Raw genomic sequence first — 14298 nt, 5'->3', positions numbered from 1 at the left:
CTATTCTTTTTATTAATTTCCCTTCTGCTTCCCCCAGCAGGCCCTGCAGCCGCTGGAGCCGCCTGCATCTGCTCTTTCTAGTCAGGCATTGCATTTATGCATGCAATTCTGTGACAAAGATTTCGCTGAAAATCTTGTATTCCTCACTCTGTCAAAAGGATTAGGTATTCTGCTCACTTGTAATGTGGCTGTATGATACCACCCTGCCAAAAAGACTTATCTGCAGTAGTATTTGTTGACGGCTGACTTCTGTCAGGCTGGAGTGGGCAGAAGCCCTTGCAGCACTTGTTCCTTGTACATGAATGGAAGGGGCGATGCCCTGAATTCAGCTGTGGTGCGTTCTGCTGCTTTCCAGTCGACAGGAATGAGACCTGGTCTGCCAGGTTAGCATGGTGGGAAGTGGGTTGGGGGGGCCCTCACAAACCAAGCCAGAAAGCTTGGAGTTGAGATAGACGTGAAAAGGGTTCTTCAGTGTGGGGATAAAACATTTGTTGAAAAAATCTCTGAATACTCTGAAAGCAAAAAACCCCCCAAAAAAATTTTTAGCAATGGATCAAATTCAGGCACTTGATATAGCTCATCCCCTCCCCTTGCTTTTTCACCTCGGTCATGACTGGTCACAGTCCCCCGTTAACAGCAAGCGCCATTCGCTTCTCTGTCCATATTTAACCGCAGCAGCTTGGGTTGCCTTGATTTTTTTGGGAGGGAAACAGTCTTGTGTCTCTGCCAGCGAACGTTCCTTGCAGTCAGGCTGTTGCTCCCCAAAGGCCTTCTCCAAATACCTGCTCCTGCCTCTTTGTGTGAGCTCTGACTTCCAGCCAGTGAGGTGGGGCTGGCTCTCGGATCAGGGGGCTGTTCTCAGGTCAGCCCAGCTGCAAGAGAAATAACCCATGCGAAGGCTGCAGGCTCTCTGGGGTCATACAGATTCTGCATCCTGCTGATTCCAAGCAGCTAGACCTTTTTTTGGTGGGGGGACAGAAACTTATGTTACCCAAGAACTATAAGTTCCCAAAGAGCGTGGTAACACTCTCCTCCATCTGTTTCGGAGCGAACCTGCCAGCCCTGCCTTGGGTGGACAGGAATGCTTTGAGAGGATCTGAGAGGATCCGAGGGGTATCGTCAGCATTCCCGCAATGCCTCCGTGCAATTATATCTCCGCTGGGCACGGCAGCTGCCCAGCCCGGGATAAAGGTTGGAAGCAGCCAGCCGCTTGTTTGAAATAAGATAGCTGCAACAATGGGAGCTGCTGGCCAAGGCACAGGCCGGGAACAAGGCCAGAGTTATGTAGATGGAGAATTTTTACTGGAGGATAAATGTAAATGCAGCGGCTGAATGCTGAGTTAGTGGAGGGGAGTGGGTTGGGGGAGTGATTTTAAAAAAAAATTACAATAATAATAAAGGCATCCAGCATGAAACACCAAACCAGCTGGCAGACAGCACAAAGGATATCCATAAGAAATAGAAAGTACGTCTGGTGTCACCTAGAGGCAAAGCTAAGAAAGGTTTTTGTGGGGAGTGTCTTCTGGAAAAGGAAGTTTGGAGCAGTGTGTAAGAATGGTTGTGGCAGGTCACCCAGTCCAATGTCTCCGAACAGCGGTGCCTAGGGAAAAGTGCAAGAACAGGGTAAGCATTTAGCAGTATTTCCCCAGCACACTGCCCAGCCTCCTGTGACTTGTGACCCTGGGACTTCTGTGACAGACTTCTTGGGGTCTTTTTTTTTTAATTTAATAGCATGAAATGAATTTATCAAACTGATTTTTCTGAATACACACAAACTTCTGGCAACCAGAAGCTCCTGTGGCACTGAGTTCCACCGTGGCCGTACTGTGTGAAGAAGTGTCTTGTTCAAGCCTGCCAAATCAAGTTTCCCTCAATGCCCTCTACTTTTTTGCACTGGAACTGTGAGTGAATCAAAATCTGCCTTCTCCAGACCACCTGTGATTTTACAGACTCTACCAAAGCCCTTTCTCTCTCTGGCTTCTCTTCCAGACTGAAGGTTCATGCTATCTATCCGTTCCAGGTACGGAAGCCGGTCTGTACCGGGGATGTCGTTGTCACTTTCTCCTGGGCCTTTTCCAAGTCTCCTTTTGAAACCAGAGGACCAGAACTGCAAAGAGCACTCGGGACACCATGGATTTATAGTGGCATCTTTCCTGTTTGCTTCATCTATCTTCTTAGGAACTGATGGACTTGCTTTTCTCGCACTGAGCACTTCAGAACTATCTGTCTCAAGATTTTGTTCCTGAGTGATATTGGTGAGCTCAGAGGAACTCATCATTCATATATAAAAAAAATTCTTCACAGCTGGTTGTTTTCTTTGCTAGCCTGAATAACTGAGTATTATTACCAAACACCTCACTTTTCACCCCTTTTCCAGGTGATTTATGACAATAATAAGCAAGCACTAGCATGCCCTGCAGGAATCCACTGGACCTGCCCTGCTATAGAAACCAAACATATGTTCCTACGGTTTGCCTTTCACAGTTCAGTAAGCCTATAGGTACCTATGGGAGGGCTTTCCCTCTTACTTCAGGTTACTTAGGTTAGTTAACAGCTTTCAAGGGCGGGACTGTACCGAGTACCTTCCGAAAATCCCAGTAGATTCAAGGAGATGGATCTCTCCTGATCATATTTGTTCACTTCTTCAAAGATTTCTCATCCATCTATGAAGCAAAGGGCTGTACGCTGGGGAGGATGCATCAGAAATAAATGACTGCGATCTGTTTTCCCTCGGAGAAACAAAACCCAAATCTGGCAAGTTGCTCTGGTCAAAAAGGACGATTCACGGCTTCGGGTCTCCAGCTCGGGAAGTTTCTGAGATCTCACCGAGATGTTCAGTTACTCCACAGATAATCTTTTCTTATCTTTATTTATATATTTATTTGTTTATTAAGTCACAGATTGCATTGCCACTTAGAAAAAATGACCTTCTGTAAACTGCAGAAGATACTTGGCTGGTGAAGCACATTGTGCTCCCATTTCCAACCAGTGGCGCAGTGGCCCTCAGCTGTCGTTCCCAAAAACAGGTGCTGTAAATCCATACCTCGGTGGCTATATTTCGCCAGCAGCCTGGCCGGAGGCAGCGCAGCCCTCCTCGGAAGAAGAGACCTTAAAGGCGCTTTGTGCGTGCCTCTGTCTGTATGACTGCAGCAAGAGGGAGCCGGGATGATGAAGGTCCATTGCGTACTCCTCCTCGTCTCCGCAGGTAAAGGTTTTCCAGCCTTGAACGTTGCCTTGAACGGGGGTTGGCTCCTTCCTGAGTGTGCAGGACCAGGGCTTGGCGTCTACGTCAGCATCAGCGAATGTGTGTTCTGGGAGCAGCCTCTCCTGCTGATAAGGTTTTATGAACACACCAAATCATTTAAATGAGAGCTTTGGCGTGCATTGGTAACAGCTCAGATATTTGTAATTTCCGACACCAGGTATTTTGAAGCGAGAAGTTTTTGTGTTTAATTGTTTTCCTCTCTGTCATCTTTTTGCTGTGCTCCCATTTACTCTAGCGCTACATGTATTTCAAAATGTGTGAAAGGATCTAGTAAACATGGCTTGAAGTGTAAAAATTAATTACAAGAAATTTCATTAAGTTGTAGGACTATTGACAAGAAAGCAGAATTGATTTGCAGCTGCCTGTGTTGTACCAGGATAATTCTTTTTAAACTGCCCCTTAAAAGAATAAGTATTTTGTGATCCTAAAACCTTTTCACCAAATTCAAGCACTATACTAAATTCCTACCAAGCCACACCAGAAGGTAGTAATGTGAAGGATTTTAATTGGATTAATAAAGCATAGCAAAGACTTAGATAAAGAGCTTGACTTAGATATGATGCTGTGATCATAACTTAAAAATTGAAAGATGACTCCTGCCCACCCCCGCCCAGCCTCCTGGCAGGGAAGCAAGCAGTGCTTGTCTGCGGCAGACAGCTTTTCTCGATGGCATCCAAGTATTTTAATACCATCTCATGGCAGGACAAGGCCAAGACAGAATCCTTGGCATCTCAGCTCAACTATATAAAAGGAACTGATGAAAAGTCAGTTAGGAAACAAGGGGAAATCCTGGCTTAGGTTGGAGTCAGCAGCAAAATTCCTGTTGACTTCAATGGCCCAGGATTCAAACTGAGAGAGGGGAAGGCAAGGATGGGATCTGCCAAAAATGCTTGTGGTGAGACTCAGCTGTTCTGTTCCCTCTCACTACCTTTAAAAGGGGGTACATACAAAAACATCCCTAAGCCCCCCTTCCATTTGCTTTAGTCGCCTGTAACGGTGAAGCAGTTACAGTCTGGGTACGTGATGCAGCTGCTTGTTCCGCAACAGGCGATCTGGAAATGGGGATCGTCTGTTTTTCTGTGAGCTGGGAATCTGAGCCCTCACCCCTTGAGATTAGTGCCGTGCACACGCACTGCTAAAGGTGCACGGGAACAAAGCTGCTACCTGCCGCTTTCACTCGTGATGCCCTTCTAATGAGGGCTCCTCGGTGTAGCGCTGCCAAGTCGCGCCGAGCAGCCCGTGGGCAGAGCTCTCCAAGGACAGGTTGAGACTCTCCCTGAGGAGAGGGAAATAGGAGACCGCTTTGTGAACGGTTTCCTTCTCTCTCACCTCAAACACAACCTGAGCAACTCCTGTCGTGGAGAGGAGCTCCTGCTCTGCTTAGACTTCAGATGCAAGGAGTCTGGATGGTGCTTTCACCTCAGTTACTGTTGTGCTTGGCCCTGTCCTTTAATGTTACTGTCACAGGCAAGCCTGTGGAATTGAAGGTGGGGAAGAAGACATCAAAAAGCCCTGATTATGGGTATTCTCTGCGCTTAACTGTGCACAAGCATTGCACGTAAGCACAGTTGCGGGTTGGGAGAGCCTGGAGGAGATTCCTAATGCTCAGTCTGCTGTCCACAATCATGGCTACTTGTTTTTGTTCATCTGCTGGTTGGAGGCTGCTGTTGCCTTACTCCTAAGCTGACCTCCAGATCAGGGAGGTAGTTACCCCTGCTGATGGCATCTGCAATGCGCATAATGCACGCCTGAAATGAGGAGTCGCACAGAGGACTCGGTGTTCGCCCACCGCCAGCAGCTTGCTGTTGACAGTATTTCCTTCATGCCCACCTCAGACTGAAGGTGCTGTAGCATGTCCCCTGTCCCATCTCGCTGATGCCACCCCTGCTGTTCTGCAGCTGGGCTGGCCCTGTGCTATGAACACGAGACTCGCCTCGTCGAGGACTTGTTCAGGGACTACAACAAGGTGGTGCGCCCAGTGGAGGACCATCGGGACGCTGTCGTTGTCACCGTCGGGCTGCAGCTCATTCAGCTTATTAACGTGGTACGGTATGACTGTGTGGTACCTGTTGAACTGCTGGCTTATGTGATAGAGCCAAACGGCGTCATTTTTCTGAGGAAACAATTTTTCTCCTTTAATCCTGATGTTTGCTGCTACTACCTCCTTTTCTTTCTTTTTTTTTTTTAAAGGATGAAGTAAATCAGATTGTAACAACCAATGTACGCCTGAAACAGGTAACTATAAAAATTGCTAACCATTTCATCCAATTCAAATAAATGCACTAGACACAGCCAGGAACGAACTACTCGGTTATACTTTCAGGGGCAACTTGGGCAGGTGGGTCAGCTGGCAGAGCGTTTCTTTCTGGGGTCTCAAGAACAACATGCACTAGACACTAAGAGCCTTTAGAAAAGCATTTTGCATTGTATTCCAAACAGTAGACTTCTGGTATATTTATCTTTTATATTGTTTTCTATAAGCTTCTTAACCCAAAATTTAAGTTAACGTAAAAAATTAGCTGGGGATCCCACTAGCATATGTTTATGCTTACCTGCATGTCCCAAAGCAAGGGAAGCGCATGTTTCTAGGAAGTACCAAAACTACCCCCAGAAGTGCTGGAAGACACTCTCAGTAGCTGAAATCCTCCCTCTTTAGCAATGGACGGACGTCAACCTCAAGTGGAATCCAGACGACTATGGCGGCGTGAAAAAAATCCGCATCCCCTCAGATGACATCTGGCGACCAGACCTTGTTCTTTACAACAAGTAAGGGGTGCTGGCTGCCTGGGGAGGGAGGGTAGCTCTGCCCGGTGGCAGAGCCCACACTATGGTGGGGCTGCTTTCCCACGACATCTGGGCCAGTGGGTAGCATGCCTCAGAGCAAGCTCCTCCAGGGGAGGCACGATGGCACTGCGGGGACCAGTCGATCCGCAGCCAGAGAAATTCTTTTGTGACTATGTTAATTATGCTGCCTATATTGCTGTTAACGTCCTTGTTCCTTTTGCAGTGCAGACGGTGATTTTGCCATCGTTAAATACACCAAAGTCCTTCTGGAGCACACAGGCCTGATCACCTGGACACCACCAGCTATTTTTAAAAGTTATTGTGAAATTATAGTCACACATTTCCCATTTGACCAGCAGAATTGCAGTATGAAGTTGGGAACGTGGACGTATGATGGCACAGTGGTTGTTATTAACCCGGTAAGCAAGGACTTTGTAATTGGGAAGAGCAGTAAAGACCTGGATATGTTTTTAGGAAAATCTCAGATTTAGAATGGAATATAACCTTGTTTTGACTGAAAAACAAGCAGGGTACTACCTGTAAAATATAAAAGCCCTATTTGTAGATCTAGCACTAAATTTCCTGGTTTGGCTTCCAAAATTCTGCATACGCCTAATTCCTGTGCCCCGACGGTCTCCTACCTGCCTATCCTCCAACACCTTCACACCACTCCTTACGGTACTGCCTGTTCTGCTTTTGTTTGTTTTCTTATTTTTTTGGGGGTGTGCTTCTTCTCTGCTCATGACTTTCCATTTCCAAGGACTCCTTCCCTGTCCCCTCAGGTATGTCTCCTGTCTATAAATATTTAATCAGTCTTTCTCTTTAGTCGATTATCCCTGACTGTTTCTGTAAAATACTTAGTTGAATGCTGCGTAGAGGATGATATTCTAAGGCAAAATAACAGACAGGAGTGGTTTGCTCACAAAAATGCATGAAGTGCCTGGGTTATTGGGAATCTTGTTCCTGAGCGACTGCCAAGTTCTGATTTTGTTGAGAATATCTAATACTAAAAATTTTGTATTTTTTTGCTGTCAGGAGAGTGATCGTCCAGATCTGAGTAACTTCATGGAGAGTGGGGAGTGGGTGATGAAGGACTACCGTGGCTGGAAGCACTGGGTTTACTACGCTTGCTGCCCTGACACCCCGTACCTGGATATCACCTACCACTTCCTCATGCAGCGCCTGCCCCTCTACTTCATCGTGAATGTCATCATTCCCTGCCTGCTCTTCTCCTTTTTAACCGGGTTAGTTTTTTACCTACCCACAGATTCAGGTATGTGAATTTATTCATTCTGCTGCCATAGAAATTGCTCTTCTAACAAGTTTCTGAGAAATTCTGAGTGTTTGAAATCACAAAAGGCAGTGCTTACTAAAACTGGACATTTCCGCTCAAAATAATGGCTCTAAACATTCTGCAAATAAAGGGTAAGCACTGAAAGCTGAAACTATTGATATAAATAATTTGGGCTGATTTCCCACGGAAGTCACTGCTTAACTATCCAGTTAACTCCTGCAAAACAAAGGTGTAGCTAGTTGATTGTTAGGTTTTGCCGTAGGTAGGTAGGTGGTGTGTTAGTATGTCACACAGTAAGTGAGCACACAAGGGGTGAGTGAGGCTCTTCGGCATGGTGTTAGAGCAGAGAGCTTGTTATCCGTTCACAGAAATTACCTCGTGTGACACAAAGAGTAATCCTGAACTCTTCCGGCCTCCTTCGTCCCCGCTGAGCATCTCTTGCTCCCTGCAACCATTTCCTCTGCTTCATTCCTTTTACCTTGTGTCAGCTTTTCATACTGCTTCATTTCATTAAATCCCTTCCATGAAACACTTGATGTATATTTTTTTTCAGTGGAAAACTTTATAGAAAGTTGAACTGGATAGAAAAAAGATGTGTGAATCATGTTTTGTCATTCGGTTTTGACATCCTACATACTGGAAGATCTCAAATAGCAACTGACCTCTGGTGTCAGATGTGATTTTTTTTTTTGTCTGGCTACTCAGCCCAGCATGAGCCTGCCAGAGAGTAAGGCAAGTGAACCCCCAGGAGGCTGTAGAGCAAGCATTAATCAGGTGCGTATACTTCATCATTCAAAATGCACAGCCCATGAAGCCCTCCTGGCAGGTAAGCTTTCCATATCCATCACCCAGACCTCAGCCCAGTCATACCTGGTGATTCCCACCTTAATGCTGGAGCTGATGCTGTTAAGCTCTCAGGTTTGGCCAGCCTAGTTACTGCTTTGAATGCTGGGAGAGATGATAGCACTCCAGATGCACACACCAGATAGCACTGTGCACACATGCACAGATGTACGTGTGTGAATAGCCATCATCCACATCCTGTCTTCTCAAATAAATACTCTCTGCACTGAGTGATAGGAACAGCAATGGTATTATCTTTTTTTTTCTCTCTCTCTCTTTTTTTTTTAATGGCAGGTGAGAAAATGACTCTCAGCATCTCTGTCCTGCTGTCTTTGACTGTGTTCCTTCTGGTCATCGTGGAGCTGATTCCCTCCACCTCCAGTGCAGTGCCTCTGATAGGCAAATACATGTTGTTTACAATGGTGTTTGTCATCGCTTCAATCATCATCACGGTCATCGTCATCAACACCCACCACCGCTCCCCAAGCACTCACACCATGCCACACTGGGTCAGGAAGGTGAGCTATATCGCTTTGCACGTTTCCTGGTTTCCACTAAGCGCTCCATATTTTATTGGCAGGTTTTCTAATAAAAGTCAACAAGAATTGGGGAAGTAAATGCATCACGTTAAATCTCTCTAGACACAAGAGCCAGTGTTTACTACTCAGCTGTGCATAAAGTCAGCAAGACTGCTAAGGTGCTCCTTTAAGTAACAAAATTGTCCATTGGGGTAGAGCCTTGCAGGGAACAGATGAGGCAAAACACGGGCAGCTGAAGGTACAGGGAAAAGAAAATGAGCCAGCTGGACTCAAATTACGTTTCCTGGTCTAATTCTCCATCTGACTGCAAAACACTGCTGCCTGCCAGGGGCCAAGGTCGCCAGCCGTGTGAGTGCAGAGCAGAAAGGCCATTGGGGATACCTGCGTTCATCATCCCATTTTGAAAAATAAAGTTTAGCAAAAGCCATGATCTTCTCTGTACTTTTCCAATAAATACAGTTACTCTGCAGTCCGTGGGAAGCAAGGAGATTCTTGCACACTAGTCTAAATGGTAACCACAAGATGTAGAAAAAATTGGATGTCTGTCATTACAAGTTCTTTGCCAGGGAGACAGTACCAAAGGGGATCCATTCAGTTATCCTTGCCTTTTTTAAGCCTGCCTGGGTTCATATTAAACCATGACATGAATAGGAGATTGTTCTGTGTATTTCTAATTATACTTTTAAGGCTACAGCTTACATCAGATTCACTCTGCAGCATGAACAAACCCTGCAGAAGCAAGATTTCAAGAGGTGAACACTGCATGCACTTAAAATTGCTCTGGCAGCAAGCCTCCATTATTCCAAATGAAATTATTGTAAACCTTATATGCATGTATAACAAACATTTGTAATAGCAAAGTCAAACATAAGTAGCCAAAAGAGATCCTTTGTAGTCCATTCTTCTAGCCAGATTCATAAGCAATATGTTCTGAATTAGATGGGGGTCTGCTCTGCAACGTAGCACCCCCCTTCATGTGTAGATGTTGGCTACATGGCAGGGGGAAATGGTTTCCAGAAAATGTGTGACAGGCCTGTGGGTGCCTCCATCTGCCCCAGGACATAAGGCTGACAAAAGCCCCAGTGTGACTAAGGCGCAGGCTGTGACATACTCCGAGAGAGAATCTGTAGCCGATCCAGCGCAGGAAGCGATGTGGGACCGGAGAGGCTTGCCTTTGTTCAGGACACAGCTGCATCTGTAACACAGCCCCACCGACCAGCAACTGTCGTCTTCTCCCTCTTTGTTTCCAGATCTTTATTGACACAATCCCAAACGTCATGTTTTTCTCTACAATGAAACGACCATCCAGGGATAAACAAGACAAAAATATTTTTGCAGAAGACATTGATATTTCTGAAATTTCTGGGAAACCAGGTTCTGTGCCTGTCAACTTCTACTCCCCGCTTACCAAAAATCCAGATGTGAAAAATGCTATAGAGGGAATCAAGTACATTGCGGAAACGATGAAATCGGACCAAGAAGCCAGTAATGTAAGGCATGATTTCTTGTGCATGATTCATTTCTTGCTTTCAAATTGCTACTTTTTTTTTTTTTTGCAAAATATCCATGCCTCACAAACACGCTCCAAACGCTGTTTTGACTTTAGCAGGGGACAGTCTTCTCCCCTTGATCCAGTCAACAAGGAGCGACAGATAATAGTCACAGATGGCAATTGAATCTTGGCCAAAAAAAAAAAGAAGGAAGAAAAGAAAAAAATAAAAAGTGGCAGTGCTAAGGTTTTCTAAATGTGGTATGTGAAGCCATAGAGATGGAGTGTCTGTGAGTAGCAAAGCAGTCTCAAGAGCTGTAAGCAAGTTCCAAAACACATTCCTCCTGTCTCCCACTCAGGCATCTTCCCCCCGTGGTAAGCAATCTCCTGTCGCTTTTGAAAAGCCAGGAAGCAAGCTGGACTCCAAAAGGCTAGTAGTTTTATCTGAGAAGTGTTAAATGTAACTTACAAATGATAATTCCAACTTCAATAAGGTTTTGGTTTATTGCTGAATGCTACAAATAGTCCCTGCAAGTGAAGCACATCATGAGCTACTCTGATTACTGACTTTTTCCACATTGCAAGCCAAAGGAAGGATAAATGTGTGTAGAGTCACATATGGCAGTGTTCCCCAGGAAAACCTAGCTCTGCCTCCTCCTAGCACATTCAACGCAATTAACCCCCTCCTCTATTTCAGTTATCACAGCTCACACAGCTTTCGCCCAGATAATTCAGCACGGGTACTTCACCTGTTTAAAAGATCATAGACCTTTCCTGCTGAGCTGCAGGCCAGCCTGAAGATGGGGAGAGTTCTCTGGGACAAGAATTTGGCCCGTGCTCTTGAAAAGGAGGCGCCTCCTTCCCAGGGGCAGAATTTACACCACAGTGTTTGTTCCTGTGACCAAATTCCTGGAGCATGTGGGATGGCTCTGGCTGTAGTCTCATGTTCCCTGTGACTCCTGTGCCTCTCTGCAGATAAAGTGTTACCCTCAGCAGGGCTGGCGTGGCTTCAGCATCTCTGGGCTTCGCTTCCTCCTAGACTTACAAGGAGGGTCTTTGGGTTACTGGCAAGCGCTCCCTTCGGAAGTGGAGCCCAGCTGCTTTTGTCATCTGGGCACTGTTGATATCGCTTCCAGGGGGTTTCAAAAGTCAAGTTTCCCAAATAAACTGAAGGTTGTGGCTTCTGAAGGCTGCCACTTCATTGCATTCACTTATGAGCCACCTCAAAACACTATTGATTATCAGTGTCCTCTAGACAAATTGCAACAGCCTCTTCTACTTGTGGAGCAACTAAGGTAAAAGTAGAGGGTACCTTAGGCCAGTACATGTCACTCCGTGAGGCAGAGTTACAGGGTGGAAATCCTGAGCCCTGCTGCACTTAGCGCTTCGCACTCTGCTCGCTCTTACGGGGCTGGGTTCCCATCAAAAGCATCCAGTGAAAAGACAGTCGCAGAGCAAGTGGTTCACAGTGTTCCACAACTGGAAAAAAGACTAAGGGAGCTACTGAGAAGGTTTTCCCAGGCCTTAGAGTGTATACTAGGCATGGAAAGCAGGGACTAGAGCTAAATTAATGGAAATTGCTTAGCTATCCCATGAGAATGAAAAAGCAATAGAAAAACAAAAGCCAGTTGGGTCAAACTAAGCATTTTGCTTTCAAACTTTTAAACTCTCTTTCAAAAGCAACCATTTGCCTAAAAATCAAGCTTTTCAACATTTCTTTTTAATGAAACTGTTCACCAAATTGCCAGGCTTTCTGAACAGTTTAGTCTTGAAACTTGCATTTCTAGCTTGCTTTGGCTTTCTGAACCACTGACCTGCTTTTGAGAAGAAAATGAGTATTTTTTGCATAACAATAGTGGAACTTAGGGAAGAGCCTTTCTGTTGTTCAAGACAGTAAATTACAAGAATGCCCATAACAAACATGGCTCTGCAGAGATTTTACCACCTCCTTTATTTCTTTCCCAGGCTGCAGAAGAATGGAAGTTTGTTGCGATGGTGGTTGATCATCTTCTCCTCGGCATATTTATGCTAGTTTGTATTATAGGAACATTAGCTGTATTTGCTGGTCGCCTTATTGAATTAAATCAGCAAGGATGAACATCAACTGGAAACTATTTGCTACCCTGGTCAGCATCTGAAAGCATCTTAACCATCAAAACCTGGCCAGCCTCTAAAAGTTTCACAGACAGGAATTGGCCCCTGCTGGGAAAGAGCAGGGATAATAAAACGTAAGGCTCCATACTTAGCACTTCTGAGCTTGCTGCTCAGTGGCATTTCATTGCCAAAAAGAAACACTTGTGTTAGTGGTAGACTGAATGGCTGTCAGCCAGGTTTTGATCCATTTTACCGTTTATTAAAAATGTTAATGTATTAATAAGACTGTCTGACTTTGTAACCCACGGATACAATTCCAGTGAAATCAATAGCAGTGTAATAAGCTTTAGCTGAGCTGTAAATCTGTATCCAACTTTAGCGTTCAAGCTGGTTTCAATATCTGCTCTGTGGTTTTTGTATTGGCAGAGTCACAAATGACTCCTTTTGTAACACTAGATGTAACCAGCAGAAATATCGCAAACTCCATGCTTAAGCACTTGATTTTCATGCACAAATCTGAAATGACTGTCATATGTGATTCTACCTGTAGAAACTCTTGATGCAGCAAAGAGGAGGGACTGTTCCTTACTGTGGCGAGGATCCAGCCTCAGCCAGTTGGGTCCCACAGGTATATTTTTGCTATCAAGTCCCATGGTAAAGGACTTGTAGAGGAGGATTTGTTGCCCTGTTTTATCACCGAGCCCTGCTCTGTTGACAATCAGGCATCCCAGTGACTATGTTGCAGTTGCTGCCCTCTTATTTTTACCTGCTAATACTCTTTATAAGAAGCCCCACGTTCATTATGTATTAATGCTCAGGATCTTCAGTTGTCAACAGAGACGTTCTGCAATTGCATCCTAAGGGAAAAGTTTAGGCCGGAGGGGAAAGGATGGTATCCATAGGATAATCTTTGTACTCTGCCTACTCTGGTCTGGGTAGGTTGGGTTCCACTCTCCATTTTGAGTGATGACTAATGTGGGGGCAGCTTCAAATTTGGGGGTGCTCAATATGACATCTTAAACACAATTCTCTCTGTTCTCTGAAAACTGTCCCCTGCCCTGCTGAAACGGATCATGAGCATTACAGTCAGACACTGCACCACAAAGAACATTCCTAGGGAAAGCGTGGATTTCAGTTTTACTTATGTACGACAAAATGACAGGGCACCTCCTCTTCTGAGCAACACAAATAATTACCCAAACTTTATTATTCAAATTTCCACATTTGAAATTACAATTCAAATTTTGAAATTATGTACATACAATTATCAAAAAATTGTGAAAACACAATTCGAATTACCCAAACTATTATTCAAATGTTGAGCAGCAGCTCACTCTAGTGGCTAAAGCAAGTAGTGCCGCTTTTGGCCAAAGACCTTTGGGTTTTAGTAAACACTCAACATAAGCAACAAGCCTATGTGTGTTTCAGTAATACAGCGTGGAAATACTAGCAGTGCTGCCTGTTCTTCTCAGCAATAAATAAGGAGAGGTGGGGCAACTGATAAAAGTTACTCATCTTTCCCAGCTGGTTGTCCAAGCCAAAAGGACTACTTTGCTAACAGCTGTAAATAGTTTGCTGTGAGTTCAATAAAATAATTTGTATTATGTTAATGTTCTACAGGAACATGTCATGTCTGCAGTGGACAGGCATTTGAAATGCTCTATAGGGAAAATTAGGCACTTGTGCAATACTTCCATCATTGCGTAGTGTTTGCTGGACAATGTTGTGGTGAGCTGTGGTCCTAAGCAAAGGAAACAGTTTGTCTGGGGCAATCGATCGCTTGTAACACTCTGCTCGGCTCTTACGGTTTAGTTGTTGGTAATCTTTGCCTCCCTGGATGATCATTAACCCTGTAAACGATTGCTGAAGATGTATGCTGAGTGAAACCTCTGCTGACAGATGGAGTGCTTGCTGCAGCTCTGTTTATCTTCAATGTGAGTTCTCAGCTCTCAGCCCTTGGAGGGAGTCACGCAGCTCTGCAGCTCACGAC

At 45.0% G+C, this 14298-nt stretch overlaps 1 protein-coding gene across 1 annotated transcript; it reads left to right on the top strand.

Moving 5' to 3' along the window:
* Positions 1 to 3165: 3165 nt before the first annotated feature.
* On the top strand, positions 3166 to 12311 carry CHRNA1 (cholinergic receptor nicotinic alpha 1 subunit). Its single transcript, XM_072874262.1, has 9 exons — positions 3166 to 3205; positions 5164 to 5309; positions 5456 to 5500; positions 5922 to 6031; positions 6273 to 6468; positions 7085 to 7322; positions 8481 to 8704; positions 9976 to 10215; positions 12180 to 12311. The coding sequence occupies exons 1-9, from the start codon at positions 3166 to 3168 to the stop codon at positions 12309 to 12311; spliced, it is 1371 nt and encodes a 456-aa protein (XP_072730363.1).
* Positions 12312 to 14298: the final 1987 nt, after the last annotated feature.

The sequence above is a fragment of the Ciconia boyciana genome, chromosome 10 (assembly GCF_034638445.1).
Source record: "Ciconia boyciana chromosome 10, ASM3463844v1, whole genome shotgun sequence".
NCBI classification, from domain to species: Eukaryota; Metazoa; Chordata; class Aves; order Ciconiiformes; family Ciconiidae; genus Ciconia; species Ciconia boyciana.
Note: the sequence above shows the minus strand (reverse complement) of the source record. Positions and strands in the feature narration are given on the sequence as shown.